The following is a 15,004-nucleotide window of genomic DNA, read 5'->3' on the forward strand; positions in this document are numbered from 1 at the left end:
TGGCAGTCAGAATGAGACCTCTCTACCAAAGGACGTTGTACACATGGTCTAAACCAGAACTTAGCGATATGGATTGATAGGAGGCATGGAGAAGTGATTTTTTTTGTGACTCAATTCTCTACCGGCCATGGGTGTTTCAGGAGTTACCTTCACAAGTACCAGCACACGAGTTCCTCGAGGTGCCCAGTGTGCGTGACCGTAGAAGAAACAGCCGAACGCGTGCTCTTCCACTGCCCCAGATTTGCTGACGAACGGCAAGATGCTCAACTCCCCTCCCTCCCCAAATTCTTTCAACAAACACAAAACCCACATTACAGATACATTGTCAGACATTTATTTCGAACACTTGTACCGTGCAGGATCGCAGTCATAACTAAATAATAGCAGCACTTGTTTTCCATTTTGTATCTATCTTCTTTACACTATCATTGTCACTGTATTAAACGCCATATTTTTAAGAAAAAGAAAATGATATGAAATAGGCAACAGAATCTCTTCTGGAAACCGTCCGCAAACTTAACAACTCGTCTTCAAAAGTTTGCAGCTCACACTGTAACAGGTATCATTACTTCATACCGTTTTATAAATTTGCTCTTTACGTGGTGAATGCGTATTACAAATTGCTTACTAATAGCATATCTACAATACATCGCAGCTGCGTAAGCGAAATGCATCATTTTTTCATTCCGTTTCTTATCCCCTGTCTTAATGGTATATTTCCCTGAAGATCTCTCATCTTTTCACAGCATTCTATTATGCGCGTCCTGCCACTACACAGAAAATATCGTTAAAAAAACCGATTCAAGTGTATAATAAACGGGTAAGGTAAGAAACGCATGTGCAGCACAATTGAATTTTGATTGTGAAAAAAGAACGACTACTTGTCCCAATCCGAACAATTCCGTGCGTCTTTACACGGTCCACAGTTAGACACTAGGCTTGGAAATCCAGAGAAAAGCCTAACGTCCGATGTGAGTTGAACTGAAAGCGCGAGAATTGACCAATCTTCGAGTGGCCAATTCACCAACGGCAGACTTCGTAATTCGATTTGTTACTGTAGTAACAGTTATACATCACGATACCTTCCACTTCCTTCACATTATACTTAACAAAGTCTTAATACCTGTTGATCTTTCATTAACGCTAGGATCATTTGCACACACACGAAAAAAAACTTGGTGAGCTATCATTTTAAAATTCATTTTGAACGGTCAAACCGTGTAGCTAGCAAACAAACGATTTTTTTAAACAACTATTCATTCATTCGGTTTGCATGTTTAGGAACAGTATGACGACAGATGTGTGGCAAAGTAAATTAAATTTAAAAAAAAGAAACTAAATAGATGCTGCAACGGACCGTAACTATGCGTGCGGTGCACGTCTTCCTTCCTTTATAGTATCGTGTTTACAGCGTACTGACTATCAAGTGCTGTGTGTCTTTTCTTCCGCTTGATACAATGAGAATAGTGTGCATGGAGGGCCGCGCTAGACTCCATTTTTGCTAACTTGCAAAACACCTTTCAAGTTATCCATCAAATGCAAGCAATTACAGAGCAATTATTTACAAATACACAGCTTTTGCATGTATGTGGATGTGTATGTAAATGTTGTGATTTACAATACTTCGTGATCATGATCTAAATTATTTCATTATCTTCGACAAAAATATAGAACGGAATAGAAGCATTAATTAAAAAAAAGATAAAAAATAAACCGAAAGCTAAAACCAATGTTTTGTTAAAGAGTACACAAAACCTGATTTGAAACATCAAATCATTACGATTACTATACTGGTATATTACTGTCTATCGTAGGGACAGCTCCACGTATCTCATGAAACATCTATATAATATATTTGCTATGGTATATAAAAAAAAACAAACCAACCGCATGTGTGTTTTAACTCGAGTTGCAAGCCTGCATGTGCGCTCGTTCGCCTCCGTGGCCTGGCAATCGGCCCGAATCCTGACTATCCTCATCGTCATCGTTCATCATTTGGTATTGTTCCTCTGTTAACTCGATCTGCAAAGTAAAGACCACAGATAGGATATGAAATAATGTGCCTATTTGCTAGATTAATAGAGTTTTATTATTCTTTTGGTTTGTAAAATAAGGCTTTCTCATTTCTTAAATTAATGTCTAAATTTTCCTCAGTCATTATATTTGCTATTTTCATGCTATTGTATTGTGATATTTGCTGTATCAGTCATGCTTGTGGCAAGGGTGAAATAAATTCATTCAAAAAAACACTTTGAATCAACTGTAGAATCTTGCCGAGTATAGTCTGCGCACTTTATCCCGAGTTGGATACTATTGAAGACGCAATCCAATTTTCTTTTTTTGAGGTTAGTTATGCGCTCATATTAAGACGACTGGATATTGCAAAATTTATCCTATACTTCCTAAGATATATTAATGTCCAAATGTTCCTCAGTGTTTATATTTTCTATTGCTTGTATCAGTCGTGCTTGTGGCAAGGGTGAAATATATTGATTCAAAAAAACACTTTGAATCAACTGTAGAATCTTGCCGAGTATAGTCTGCGCACTTTATCCCGAGTTGGATACTATTGAAGACGCAATCCAATTCTCTTTTTTTTTTGGGTTAGTTATGCGCTCATACTAAGACGACTGGATATTGCAATATTTATCCTATACTTTCTAAGATATATTAATGTCTAAATGTTCCTCAGTGTTTGTATTTGCTATTGTCTGTATCAGTCGTGCTTGTGGTAAGGGTGAAATATATTAATTCAAATAAGCATTTTGAATCAACTGTAGAATCCTGCCGAGTATAGTCTGCGCACTTTATCCCGAGTTGGATACTATTGAAGACGCAATCCAAATCTCTTTTTTTTAGGTTAGTTATGCGCTCATACTAAGACAACTGGATATTGCAATATTTATCCTATACTTCCTAAGATATATTAATGTCTAAATGTTCCTCAGTGTTTGTATTTGCTATTGTCTGTATCAGTCATGCTTGTGGCAAGGGTGAAATATATTAATTCAAAAAAGCATTTTGAATTAACTGTAGAATCTTGCCGAGTATAGTCTGCGCACTTTTTCCCGAGTTGGATACTATTGAAGACGCAATCCAATTCTCTTTTTTTTAGGTTAGTTATGCGCTCATATTAAGACGACTGGATATTGCAAGATTTATCCTATGCTTCCTAAGATATGTTAATGTCTAAATGTTCCTCAGTGTTTATATTTGCTATTGTCTGTATCAGTCATGCTTGTGACAAGGGTGAAATATATTGATTCAAAAAAACACTTTGAATCAACTGTAGAATCTTGCCGAGTATAGTCTGCGCACTTTATCCCGAGTTGGATACTATTGAAGACGCAATCCAATTCTCTTTTTTTGAGGTTAGTTATGCGCTCATATTAAGACGACTGGATATTGCAAAATTTATCCTATACTTCCTAAGATATATTAATGTCCAAATGTTCCTCAGTGTTTATATTTTCTATTGCTTGTATCAGTCGTGCTTGTGGCAAGGGTGAAATATATTGATTCAAAAAAACACTTTGAATCAACTGTAGAATCTTGCCGAGTATAGTCTGCGCACTTTATCCCGAGTTGGATACTATTGAAGACGCAATCCAAATCTCTTTTTTTGAGGTTAGTTATGCGCTCATATTAAGACGACTGGATATTGCAATATTTATCCTATACTTCCTAAGATGTATTAATGTCCAAATGTTCCTCAGTGTTTATATTTTCTATTGTCTGTATCAGTCGTGCTTGTGGCAAGGGTGAAATATATTGATTCAAAAAAACACGTTGAATCAACTGTAGAATCTTGCCGAGTATAGTCTGCGCACTTTATCCCGAGTTGGATACTATTGAAGACGCAATCCAATTCTCTTTTTATTGGGTTAGTTATGCGCTCATATTGAGACGACTGGATATTGCACTATTTATCCTATACTTTCTAAGATATATTAATTTCCAAATTTTCCTCAGTGTTTATATTTGCTATTGTCTGTATCAGTCATGCTTATGGCAAGGGTGAAATATATTGATTCAAAAAAGCACTTTGAATCAACTGTAGAATCTTGCCGAGTATAGTCTGCGCACTTTATCCCGAGTTGGATACTATTGAAGACGCAATCCAATTCTCTTTTTTTGAGGTTAGTTATGCGCTCATATTAAGACGACTGGATATTGCAATATTTATCCTATACTTCCTAAGATGTATTAATGTCCAAATGTTCCTCAGTGTTTATATTTTCTATTGTCTGTATCAGTCGTGCTTGTGGCAAGGGTGAAATATATTGATTCAAAAAACACTTTGAATCAACTGTAGAATCTTGCCGAGTATAGTCTGCGCACTTTATCCCGAGTTGGATACTATTGAAGACGCAATCCAATTCTCTTTTTTTTAGGTTAGTTATGCGCTCATATTAAGACGACTGGATATTGCAAGATTTATCCTATACTTCCTAAGATATATTAATGTCTAAATATTCCTCAGTGTTTATATTTGCCATTGTCGTGCCTGTGTCAAGTGTAAAATAAATTAATTCAGTTAAACCGATGTTCATGTACATTTTGATAGGAATCGTGAATGAAAAGCCTAAAAACGCTAACAAACTTAATGCTACCAAACTTACCATTTCGACTTCCTCGCAGTCTTCGGGAATCGGTTCCGGCGGTAGGTTTGGAAGACACTTGCGAATTTCAGGCACTATCTCCGGCGGCAGGGAATCCGGAAACGTGACGACGAACTGTATGATCAGCCGTCCTTTCTCCGTCGGAACGTTTAACGATGGCATACCCTCACCCATCACGCACTTGGTTGAGAAATTCTTCACCACCTCGCCCGGATACGTCTGGATGACAATATCACGCCCATCGAGCGTTTTAATTACCTTCCGGAATCCACACAACGCTTCGGACAGTTGCAGCTCCACGTGCGCTAACAGATCCTGTCCGTTGCGCTTAAATACCGCGTGCGGTTTTTCCTCCAGCACCAGGACAATGTCGCCGGGCCGGTGGTCCGGTTCCTGATCACCTTCGCCCTGCAGCACGATCCGCTGCTCGTCCATCATGCCCTGGAACACTTCCACCTCGAGCAGTTTGCGCACCCGTACCGTTTTGCGCCCGTTGCACTCTTTGCAGCGATCCTTGTCATCGATCGTTTCGCCCAGACCGCGACAGTTTCGGCACCGTTCCTCGCACTGCTGCACCAACCCGGGGGCGATTTTTTGCACCTTCGTTATCACACCCGTCCCCCGGCACGGTGCACATTTCTGCGATGCACCCCGCTTGCCACCGATACCCTCGCATGTTTCGCAAATAACGTTCTTCTGTAGCACCAGCTTACGCTTTGTTCCAGTGTATAGCTCCTCCAGGGTAACGCCTAGCGTATGGATTAAATTCGACGACTTTCGCTCGCTTTTACTAATAAAAAAAAAGAATATATGTATGTAATGAAAATTCGAATACGCATTAAAACAAAACAAACACACTTACCGTCCGGTAAAGCCTCCGTTAAAGAACATGTGGAAAATATCCATCGGACTGTGGAAGCCACCGCCCCCACCGGATCCCTGCTTGATAGCATTCTCACCGCCTGCATCATAGATGGCTTTTTTCTCCGGATCGGATAACACCTCGTACGCCATCGAGATTTGTTTAAACTTTTCTCCTTCATTTGGGTTCTTGTCCGGATGGTACTTGAGTGCCAGCTTTCGGTACGCTTTCTTTAGCTCTTCCGGTGTGCTGTTGGGCTGTACGCCCAGAATGTCGTAAAATGCCGTTTCGAATACCATTGTGTTGCTGTCTTATCAGTGCTGTTGTGCTTTTGGTGAAGAGAAGAAATACAGGCCGAAAACACATGAGTCACAATAAAGAAACAGTGATGCAGCATAACACGCCACACGCAATTTTCCCGGAAGTATCCCGCAAAACATTCGCGAACGTTCTTCGCTACGTTTTGCATGGCAAAATGGCAAAAGGCGCCATATGTTAAGTAAATCATAGGAAGTTGCTACGTTTAATTTAGCAATAATCGCTTACAACAACGTCCGTCTTCTGTGAGGCTACATTAGTGGCAAGTTTTGTAGATTGCATCTTACATGTCTAACCTACAAATGAAGCTTTAACAGCAGGACAACTATAACTTCTCAACGATGAAAAATCTCTCGCCGGGACGGTAAAAGATGGTCGTAAATATTTTCCGCGTTTACCAATTCTGTTTGGCCCCGTGTTCGAACAAACTCAGTCAGTACTTTCATGCTGTTTTCTGCTAAATGCTGTACACATTGCTGCTGCCGAAACTTCACTTACCTTAAGTGTCCGTGCTTAATTATGCCGGTGCGTTGAATCGTCAAGACACGAAGTAGTAATCGCTGACTGCTTGCAAAACCAATTCCTTTTCACTACAAGGATAATATAAGGGCAAGCATAATGGCTGATTATTTGTCGGGGTTTTCCTTTCAACCACTGCCGTAATGCAAACTCGCACCGTTAAATGATTCGATCGTTCTGGAAGCTTCCTCGTTCTCTACGCAGCAAGGCACAATGGGAAGCAACTCGTGAGAACACAATCTGACATTTCGTGTGCATCCACACCTGGATAGTGTCAGTGGAAGGACACCATTTTTCTCGGTAAATTGATGTTTAGCAGATTTAACTGAATGTAACATGTATCAACTAAAGATCTATTTTACACATAAACACACTCTTGGTATTATGTTTAATAAAAATGCCCCATAAACTTCATGTATATTTAATAATGAAAAAAACAACAAATAATTACCCCCACATATGTCATTCCATTTCGCTCTGACAGCTGTCAGAGACTGAGCGAATTATTTTACATTCTCATTCCGGGCTATGCACAGCATGTGAAAATGTACCAGCAGTTATAGTATTTACTGAAAATTGAATTAAACTTAATAGCTCTTGATGTAGCGATCAAATAAAAGAAATATTTCATTATCATCAAAGAAGGAACATCATCCGAACGTTTGAATGTTTGAAAATATACTATGTAAACAGATGTAAACCAGAAAACCAATCCTTCTTGACAAATGGTTACCGCTGGGTTGAAATCATTTCATTCCAGCTGTTCAATTTACCCGGTATTTTAAAGGATTTCTGGAAAGTAGTTATCTTTCTATTAATTTTAATCTGCGTAAATATATGTATAGATTTACACGCAGGGGTGCAAAAGCGCTTGTCTTTTATTACAAAATCCATTTCTCAGCTGCGATCTCAATTTAAGAAGACACAGCCACTTGCATTTCTATCGTGTGAGATACTTTACGAACTAATATATTTAAACATAACCATATAACTTATGAGGTTTGTCTAATATCATGTTTTTTTTCGAGCAAGGATAATAAATGCAACGTGCAGGTAATTTGGACAGAGCAAAATTTTCCAGTTTAATTTTAATTTATCAAACCCGCTTTTCGTATCGAAATGTCATCAAAGCTGTCATCTTCGAAATCAACAGTATGGCTTCTCGTTAAAGGTGTACGCGAGCGTACCTTTCCGTGCGGTAATGGAAACAACAATTAACGGTGAAACCACACCCAGCAAATAGCATAGCAGTGAGTCGCAGCATCACAAAGCCAATCCCGCGAGTGTTGTTGTATATTACCGCGCCCGAAAGTGTTCCCAATGGTTGGCTGGATGCGCACAGAACCATGGCACCTTTGTTTAACCCATTTTTACGGATCGTACTGATCGGTACCGTGCTGCAGCTGGTAGCTGGCCAGCAGGGAAGCGGTTTGCTGCGCAGCGGAAACAATCCCTTCTACGACGAACCTGACGATTACCTGCTGCAACAGCAGCGCACGCCCAACAACGTTGACGATATCTTTCTGCGGACGGGCGATCTGCGCAGTGCGGAGGATTACTTCTGCCCGGAGCACTGGACCGCATTCCGTGGCACCTGTCTGCGGGTGCACAAGTCACCGCGCAAGAGCTGGTACGCAGCGCAAAAGATCTGCCAGGCGTACCAGGGCGAGCTGCTGAGCGTCGATACGATCGAGAAGCATTCGTTCGTGGTGAAGCTGCTCGATCGGGACGTGAGCAAGCTGAATCGGTATTACGTATCGGCGCGCCAAGTTTCACCAGGCAACTGGGTGAACGCGGACAAAAGCCAACTGATCGCGATCGAGGATGCGATCAACTACGAGCTGCTTACCTCAGACACGAACGAAGAGTTTCAGTCGTACTTCGAGGGTGCGAACGTGCGGAACACGATTGAGCAGGAAGATTCGGACGATCCGAGACGGTTCTATCAGTCGGATCGATACCGCAACCGTAACTATCTCGTGCTCGGCTTTAACATGCACAAGGAGAAATGGCAGTTCTATCCGGTGACGGGCGAGGAGCAGTACCTGTTCATCTGCGAGTCCCGCACACTGTACAGTGCGGACAATCTGAACACGATGCTTGAAGATCGGCGCCAGTTTGACTATGGGCTGGAACAAACCGATGTGGAACGTATTCCACGCGGACCGTACTTTATTCGGCAGCCGGTTGACACGACGTACGATACGGGCAAGGCAAGCATTACACGTGACGTCACACTAAGCTGTCTGGCGGGAGGGTATCCTACGCCCCGCTACAGCTGGTACAAGGAGGAGTACGTAAAGGACAATCTCACCGTCATTCAAATCGATCCACTACGAAACGCACGACACACCGTTAGCGGTGGTAATCTCATCATACACCGACCGTCCCAAAATTTGGATCAGGGCACGTATCACTGTACCGCCCAGAACAGCTACGGCAAGGTGATCTCCGAAAGTGTACAGCTTAACTTTGGCTACATACTCGAGTTCAATCTACAGCGCGCGCCAGAAAAGGGTGAGGAAAATTGGGGCAAAGCGTTAGTTTGCGAAGAACCGCAGCATTATCCGGACGTAAAGTTTTACTGGTCGCGCAATTACTTCCCGAACTTTGTCTACGAAGATCAGCGCGTCTTTGTCAGCCACGATGGTTCGCTGTACTTCAGCTCGCTCGAGGTGATGGATCGGGCGAATTATTCCTGCACGGTAATGAGCACGGTTAGCGATACGGGCCGAAATGGGCCATTTTTCGAACTGTCTGTATCGCCCTCCCCGCACTATCAGGATCTTATCTTTGCCAACTCGTTCCCGAAAGCGTTCCCGAAGGTACCGCTCGCTGGGAAGGATGTGCGGCTAGAATGTATGACGTACGGGTATCCGGTCGCATCGTACAACTGGACGCGCCGGAACGGTAATCTACCCCGGATGTCACGGTTGGAGAATTACAATCGTGTACTGCTCATACAGAACGCCACCGTGAACGATAATGGCGAGTATCTGTGTAATGCACGGAACGGGAAGAAATCAATCACACAGAGCATCTTTCTGAACGTGCAGATGGAACCGAATTTTACGATACCGTTGCGTGACCGTACCAAAGACTTCCAAAGTACGGTATCGTTCCTGTGCGAGGCGTACGCAATGCCGGACGTTAACTATACCTGGTACAAAAATGGCGAACTGATGGAGGAAGATGGTGGTGGTGGACGGCTCAATCGGGACAAGTACACGGTGCAGGACAATCTGCTGAAGATCAACTATCTCGACCCGGAGGAGGATAATGGCATGTACCAGTGTAAGGCGACTAACCAGCTGAAAGGCGTCTACTCGGCGGCACAGCTGCGCGTACTCAGCATGAAACCATCGTTCAAGAAGCATCCGCTCGAGTCGGAAATTTACAGCATTGCGAACGGTAATACGACCATCCGTTGTGAGCCGGAAGCTGCCCCTACACCGAAGATTGTGTGGAAGAAGGATGGTAATGTGATCGGTAGTGGTGGGCACCGGAAAATATATCCGACCGGTACGCTACACATCGCGCCGACGTCCCGTGACGATGAGGGTACGTACACCTGTATCGCATCGAACACGCAGGGTATGGCGGAATCGAAGGCACGGTTGATAGTGCTGCAGGAGTTACGCTTTATCGAGCAGCTGCCACCGAAACAGATCAAACAGATCGGTGAGATGCTGTTTATGCGATGTGACGTCACGTACGATCAGTTGCTAGACGTTGCGTTCGTCTGGACACATAACGGCCAGGTGCTGACCGGGTACGACGATGAGGATGAGCAGCGACGCCATCAGCAACCGATTGGACCGGCACCGGACGGTGCACGCATTCGCATCCACTACAACACGCTCGAGGTGCACAATCTCACCCTGGTGGATGGTGGCGAGTACGAATGTGTTGCAAAATCTTCCGTCAACCGTATCGTATCGAGAGCGACCGTACTCATACAGGGACCGCCCGGTGCACCGGGTGCGGTGAAGGTGATTGACATTAAGAAAACGGAAGCCCTGCTCGAATGGACGAACGGTAATGATAATGGGCGGCCGATCCTTTACTACAACATACTGGGCCGTACAAATTGGAACCGAACGTGGGCGAACGTGTCGATGCACGTGATAGCACAGGAAGCGGATCGATACAATGGCCGCCGGCAGGCAACCGTCACCAATCTGACACCCTGGTGCGAGTACGAGTTTGCGGTCGTTGCCGTTAACGATCTTGGTCTCGGTACGCCCAGCCTACCCTCACCGAAGCATAGCACAAACAAGGACCGGCCGTACATTGCGCCCCGCAATGTGGGTGGTGGAGGTGGTAAGATCGGTGATCTTACCATCACCTGGGATCCGCTGCAGCCGAATGAGCAGAACAGCATCAACGTGCACTACCGTGTGTTCTATCGTCTGCACGGACAGCGCGAATGGGCCAGCGAAGAACTGCAACGGCAGGGCAACACCGGGAAGGCGGTCATACACGTGCCGACCGACAAGTACTTCACACGGTACGAGGTAAAGGTACAGGCGGTGAACGATCTCGGTGCCGGACCGATAAGCGAACCGGTGGAAATCTTCTCCGCGGAGGATATGCCACAGGTGGCACCGCAGCAAACGATCGCACGCAGCTTCAACTCGACCGCACTGAACGTTACGTGGGTACCGGTTTCGCAAACGCGCGAAACCATCCGTGGCAAGCTGATTGGACATCGGGTAAGTGTTGGGACGACCGCTTCGGCCATTTGCATTCAGTTTCGAGATGTACATACTGGTGATGGGTGGTTTTCCGAATCGTTTCTGGTTCCGGAATCGATTCCGATTCCGGGATCAAATTCCGATTCTATCATCCGGAATCGATTCCAACCAAAACAGCATTTTACCCATCACTAGTACATATTAAGTAAGAGTGAGCGAGTGAGTTTAATCCTCTTTCAGTCTGTTTCAACTCATTGGAAAGAATGATTATTCTCATCGCTACAAAGGTAGCTAGGAGTCGATTCTGAAGTTTACTTCGGTTTCGACTACGGATTCGAAGCTGAATTTTTTCAAAAGCACCAAACTCTGGAATTTTACTTATTTATTTTCTTTTTTGCCGCCGCTCGATACCATTCCTTAGCTCAAATACTGGAAGAAGGAACACAACGAAGAAGATTCGGTTTACTATCTGTCACGCACCACCCGACCATGGGCGCTCATTGTCGGTCTCGAGCCGGACACGTACTACTTTGTCAAGGTGATGGCGTACAATGCCGCTGGCGAAGGACCGGAAAGTGAACGCTACCTCGAGCGTACCTATCGTAAGGCGCCACAGAAACCACCCTCATCGGTACAGATATTCGGCATTAATCCGTCAACGATCAAGGTGACCTGGCGCTATATCGCACCGTCACAGGATGAGGAACCGGTGCAAGGTTATAAGATACGCATCTGGGAGATGGATCAGGATATGTCTAGCGCGAACGATACGGTCGTGCTGGTCGGCCGCAAGCTGGAGAAGTATATCGACAATCTTACGCCTGGTAAGGATGGCGCGCGCGCGCGCGCGCGACTGTACGATGTGCGGTGAAGGAAGCTAAATTTGCTAACCATTCTATTAACTCCACAGGCAAATCCTACAATCTACGTGTTCTCGCATACAGCAATGGAGGAGATGGTCGCATGTCCAGCCCGCCGATCCAATTCAAGATGGGTAAATAATCGAGTGCTATTTTTCATTCCACATCCCCATAAAATGCGTTGTGCCGCGAAGAACAATTAGCGTACCTCTATTGGCACAATATTACATTATGCTGAAATATATGTAAATGTATACGTGTTTACCACATAATTCGCACCCATGCACGCATCTACACACACACACACACGTACACCCCATACATACACAAACAGTTTCAAACATGTATTGTATGCACCGTGAGAGCAACCTTCCCTCCACCGTTTCGCTTTGTTCTTTTCTTTTTACAGGCATTACACAAACGCCTCTGAACAGTGCCACCAATCTGTCCGTTTCGATCGTTACGCTGATCGCACTGTTGGGCGCATTGTTGTGTCTCCCGTAGCCATCCGGTGCGGGACTCATTTCCAGCATTCTCAGCCATTCCACAGCAAAACCGCGCCGCAAACGAGGTGAAAACACTCCCCGTGACCTGACCGATCCCGGCCGATGTGTGGGATGTGATGTTTAGGGAGTATTGATCCACACGGTTGCCTTCAGGCCCTTCCTGCGAGTGAGCCTTGATGTCTAGCTTTAGTGTAGATTATTTAGTTATATAGCCGGAGGAAGAATTTCATGCTAGAGAAAGGGGGTGAGGCAGGAAACAGACACGAAGAAGGGAAAATAGAATGGTATTTTGAGTGTTCGGTAGGTATAGTGAAGCATAAGTATTTACAACAAAAATTATCAACATCCGTCCGTAGATGAGTAAGAGAGAGAGAGAGAGAGAAAGAGAGAGTGTTGCAAGAGACGATCCGTCCATAGTGAAAGCGCAGCGAGGATGACAATGTTTACAATTTACTAATTTACAAACAGAAAACAAAAAACTCCTGAAATAAACTAATACGAGCGATGGAAACGGTACTTAATACGTAATTGTTTTGCTTCTAATCGTAACTTTTGTTTCGATGTACATTGCACACTAATCAATAGCACAAACTGTTCACACACGCCTTGTACTAACGCTTTGTAACGCATCTTCAAGTGCGCCTAAATGTAGGCAAACGCGTGCTTCACACGTTGGTGTTTCTATGGTCGTTTGCATAGTATGCTAGGGCAGTTCGTCATACGCATCTAGACGAGACTTTTAAATGCACATCTGACGGATGCTTTCAGGTCAGTGAACCCGTGTTACAACCCTGTCATTTATATAAAAACTTAAATAACAAACGGTAAAGATAGCATAATGTATTTAATGTTATAGTTATTGGAATTTTCAATTTTAATTTAACTAACTACAAAAACGAATCAACTGCATGTGACAAATACGATAGGTTGAAACAAGGGAGAATTAACGTAGGGGAGGAATAAGGTGTGGGGGGGAGATATATTTAGGGTTCTTAAATCGTCGTTTTTACACGACAGCTGTAATAAACCACGTACGTACCCGATAGGCGTGTGTGAAGATGAGCGCAACACGTAAACAACCATGCAAAGAAGCCATGCAAGATAAAACAGAGGTAGAGAGATAAAACAGAGCGAAGAAAAACTATACCACATGCACACAAACACGCTCAGTTGCGTGATTGTGCGTGATAGATCGTGCGTGCGTTTGTTCTATTGCACACATACACGCATGGTAAACGCATGCAACCGTCCGTGCAAGCGTGACATCTCTGCGTTGTTCGCGCAGCAGCCGAAGATGAGTTGAGGATCTGTTTACGGTTCGCTTTACTCCGGTAGCCGTTTCGAACGACAAATAGGCAAAGATTTTCGCTTACACTAGCATTAATTTGCCGGCATGTATGTGCATAGATGTTTTTTTCCATTCCCCGGATAAGCGCTAGTCGCGCAACACGGCGTTGTTGCGTGCGGTTTGACGCACCGAAACCTCGTCCGCTACTAGGGGATGCAGCATCCCCAATTGTGCAACCCCTTTACTAATGCGATGAGGCGGTAGGCAAAGGAAAGCAACCAGATTTTTTCGCGTGTCTGCCCATCAATTAATTTTGGAGACAGGCCTGTATACAAATGTAGTTTTATTGTTTGCTTTAAGCAGAAATTTCTATTACTTTTAAAGCTTTTAAAACTCCTACAAACGAACATTACAAATGGGTTTCCTTTCGTCATATGAATGACACCTACACACACACACACACACACGTATTCCATTTCTCCCTCTCCCACGGTGTGCTAAGAAACTCTAACGACCGTTGGTCAGTGGGTTCGAAAGAGAAAAGCGTATGCGGTTCTAACGCACGCCGGTAAGGGAGATAAAAAATGTCTCCTGTTGTTCCAAAGCACTACTGCGCCGGTGTGCACATTGGTTTGGTGTGTGCGTTTCATTGTGCGTGTGTGTGTGGGTGAGTGTGTGTAAGTACTCGGCAAACTCGGCATTAAATGATTATGATGCTTGCAAAGCTATTCCTTCACCAACTGCTTCCAAGCGATCCAAAGCTACCCAAGCGTTGCCGGCCATTTTATTAGCAATTGATTTGATTTGCCAAAAAAAAATGCTGCTGTACAATTATTTGTAGCTTTCTCAAAAAAAAAGATAGTCTTTTGTTTTTTTTTGTAACAGCAGCAATGTCTACTAAGCCGTTACCCGTTTAGTAGTATGAAATAAGTGCCACCTTTTGGTGCATTCCGGTCGCAACAAAGGAGAAAAAAAGCAAACAAAACGCATACGCAGGGCATCTACAAAGCTATGTCACCAATACCATCATTGCAGGGGTTTCACAAAACCTTCTAGTTCCTGCAAACATTTAACATACAGGGTGTTCAATAAGTTCGAATACATTTTCAAAATGTGTTTAAAAAATCACAAAAAAACAAGTTAGACTTTTTCAATTAGATTCATTGAGCACGTTTGGGGAATATTAGTCGGGAGCACCCCTACTTTTGTTTTTTTATGACGAGCTTAAGACTTCTCAGCTTTTGAAATTGGTCCATAATGTACACTAGATGTTCGCTCTGCTTGGCCATGTGTGACCATACAAAAAGTTCAGTGGGTTAAGGTCGGGGAAGC

The 15,004-nt window shown here is 43.8% G+C and overlaps 2 protein-coding genes across 5 annotated transcripts; one reads left to right on the forward strand and one right to left on the reverse strand.

Annotated features, from left to right (window-relative positions):
- Window positions 1-318: 318 nt before the first annotated feature.
- LOC125771965 (dnaJ homolog subfamily A member 1-like) lies at window positions 319-6,727 on the reverse strand. 3 transcript variants are annotated; one of them, XM_049443414.1, is made up of 5 exons: window positions 6,479-6,727; window positions 6,301-6,392; window positions 5,485-5,804; window positions 4,623-5,412; window positions 319-2,022 (listed from the first exon to the last, which is right to left on the reverse strand). In XM_049443414.1, exons 3-5 carry the CDS (start codon window positions 5,781-5,783, stop codon window positions 1,900-1,902), a joined length of 1,212 nt encoding a protein of 403 aa, XP_049299371.1. In that variant the 5' UTR covers window positions 5,784-5,804; window positions 6,301-6,392; window positions 6,479-6,727; the 3' UTR covers window positions 319-1,899. The 3 variants fall into 3 exon arrangements, with proteins under 3 accessions (XP_049299371.1, XP_049299279.1, XP_049299198.1); XM_049443322.1 differs by having other exon boundaries at window positions 5,485-5,812; window positions 6,479-6,725; XM_049443241.1 differs by having other exon boundaries at window positions 5,485-5,812; window positions 6,301-6,725.
- Window positions 6,728-7,526: 799 nt separating this feature from the next.
- LOC125767591 (contactin) lies at window positions 7,527-12,900 on the forward strand. 2 transcript variants are annotated; one of them, XM_049434370.1, is made up of 4 exons: window positions 7,528-11,036; window positions 11,440-11,842; window positions 11,929-12,012; window positions 12,288-12,900. In XM_049434370.1, the coding sequence occupies exons 1-4, from the start codon at window positions 7,668-7,670 to the stop codon at window positions 12,380-12,382; spliced, it is 3,951 nt and encodes a 1,316-aa protein (XP_049290327.1). In that variant the 5' UTR covers window positions 7,528-7,667; the 3' UTR covers window positions 12,383-12,900. The 2 variants fall into 2 exon arrangements, with proteins under 2 accessions (XP_049290412.1, XP_049290327.1); XM_049434455.1 differs by lacking the exon at window positions 12,288-12,900 and having other exon boundaries at window positions 7,527-11,036; window positions 11,929-12,020.
- Window positions 12,901-15,004: the final 2,104 nt, after the last annotated feature.

The sequence above is a fragment of the Anopheles funestus genome, chromosome X (genome assembly GCF_943734845.2).
Source record: "Anopheles funestus chromosome X, idAnoFuneDA-416_04, whole genome shotgun sequence".
NCBI classification, from domain to species: domain Eukaryota; kingdom Metazoa; phylum Arthropoda; class Insecta; order Diptera; family Culicidae; genus Anopheles; species Anopheles funestus.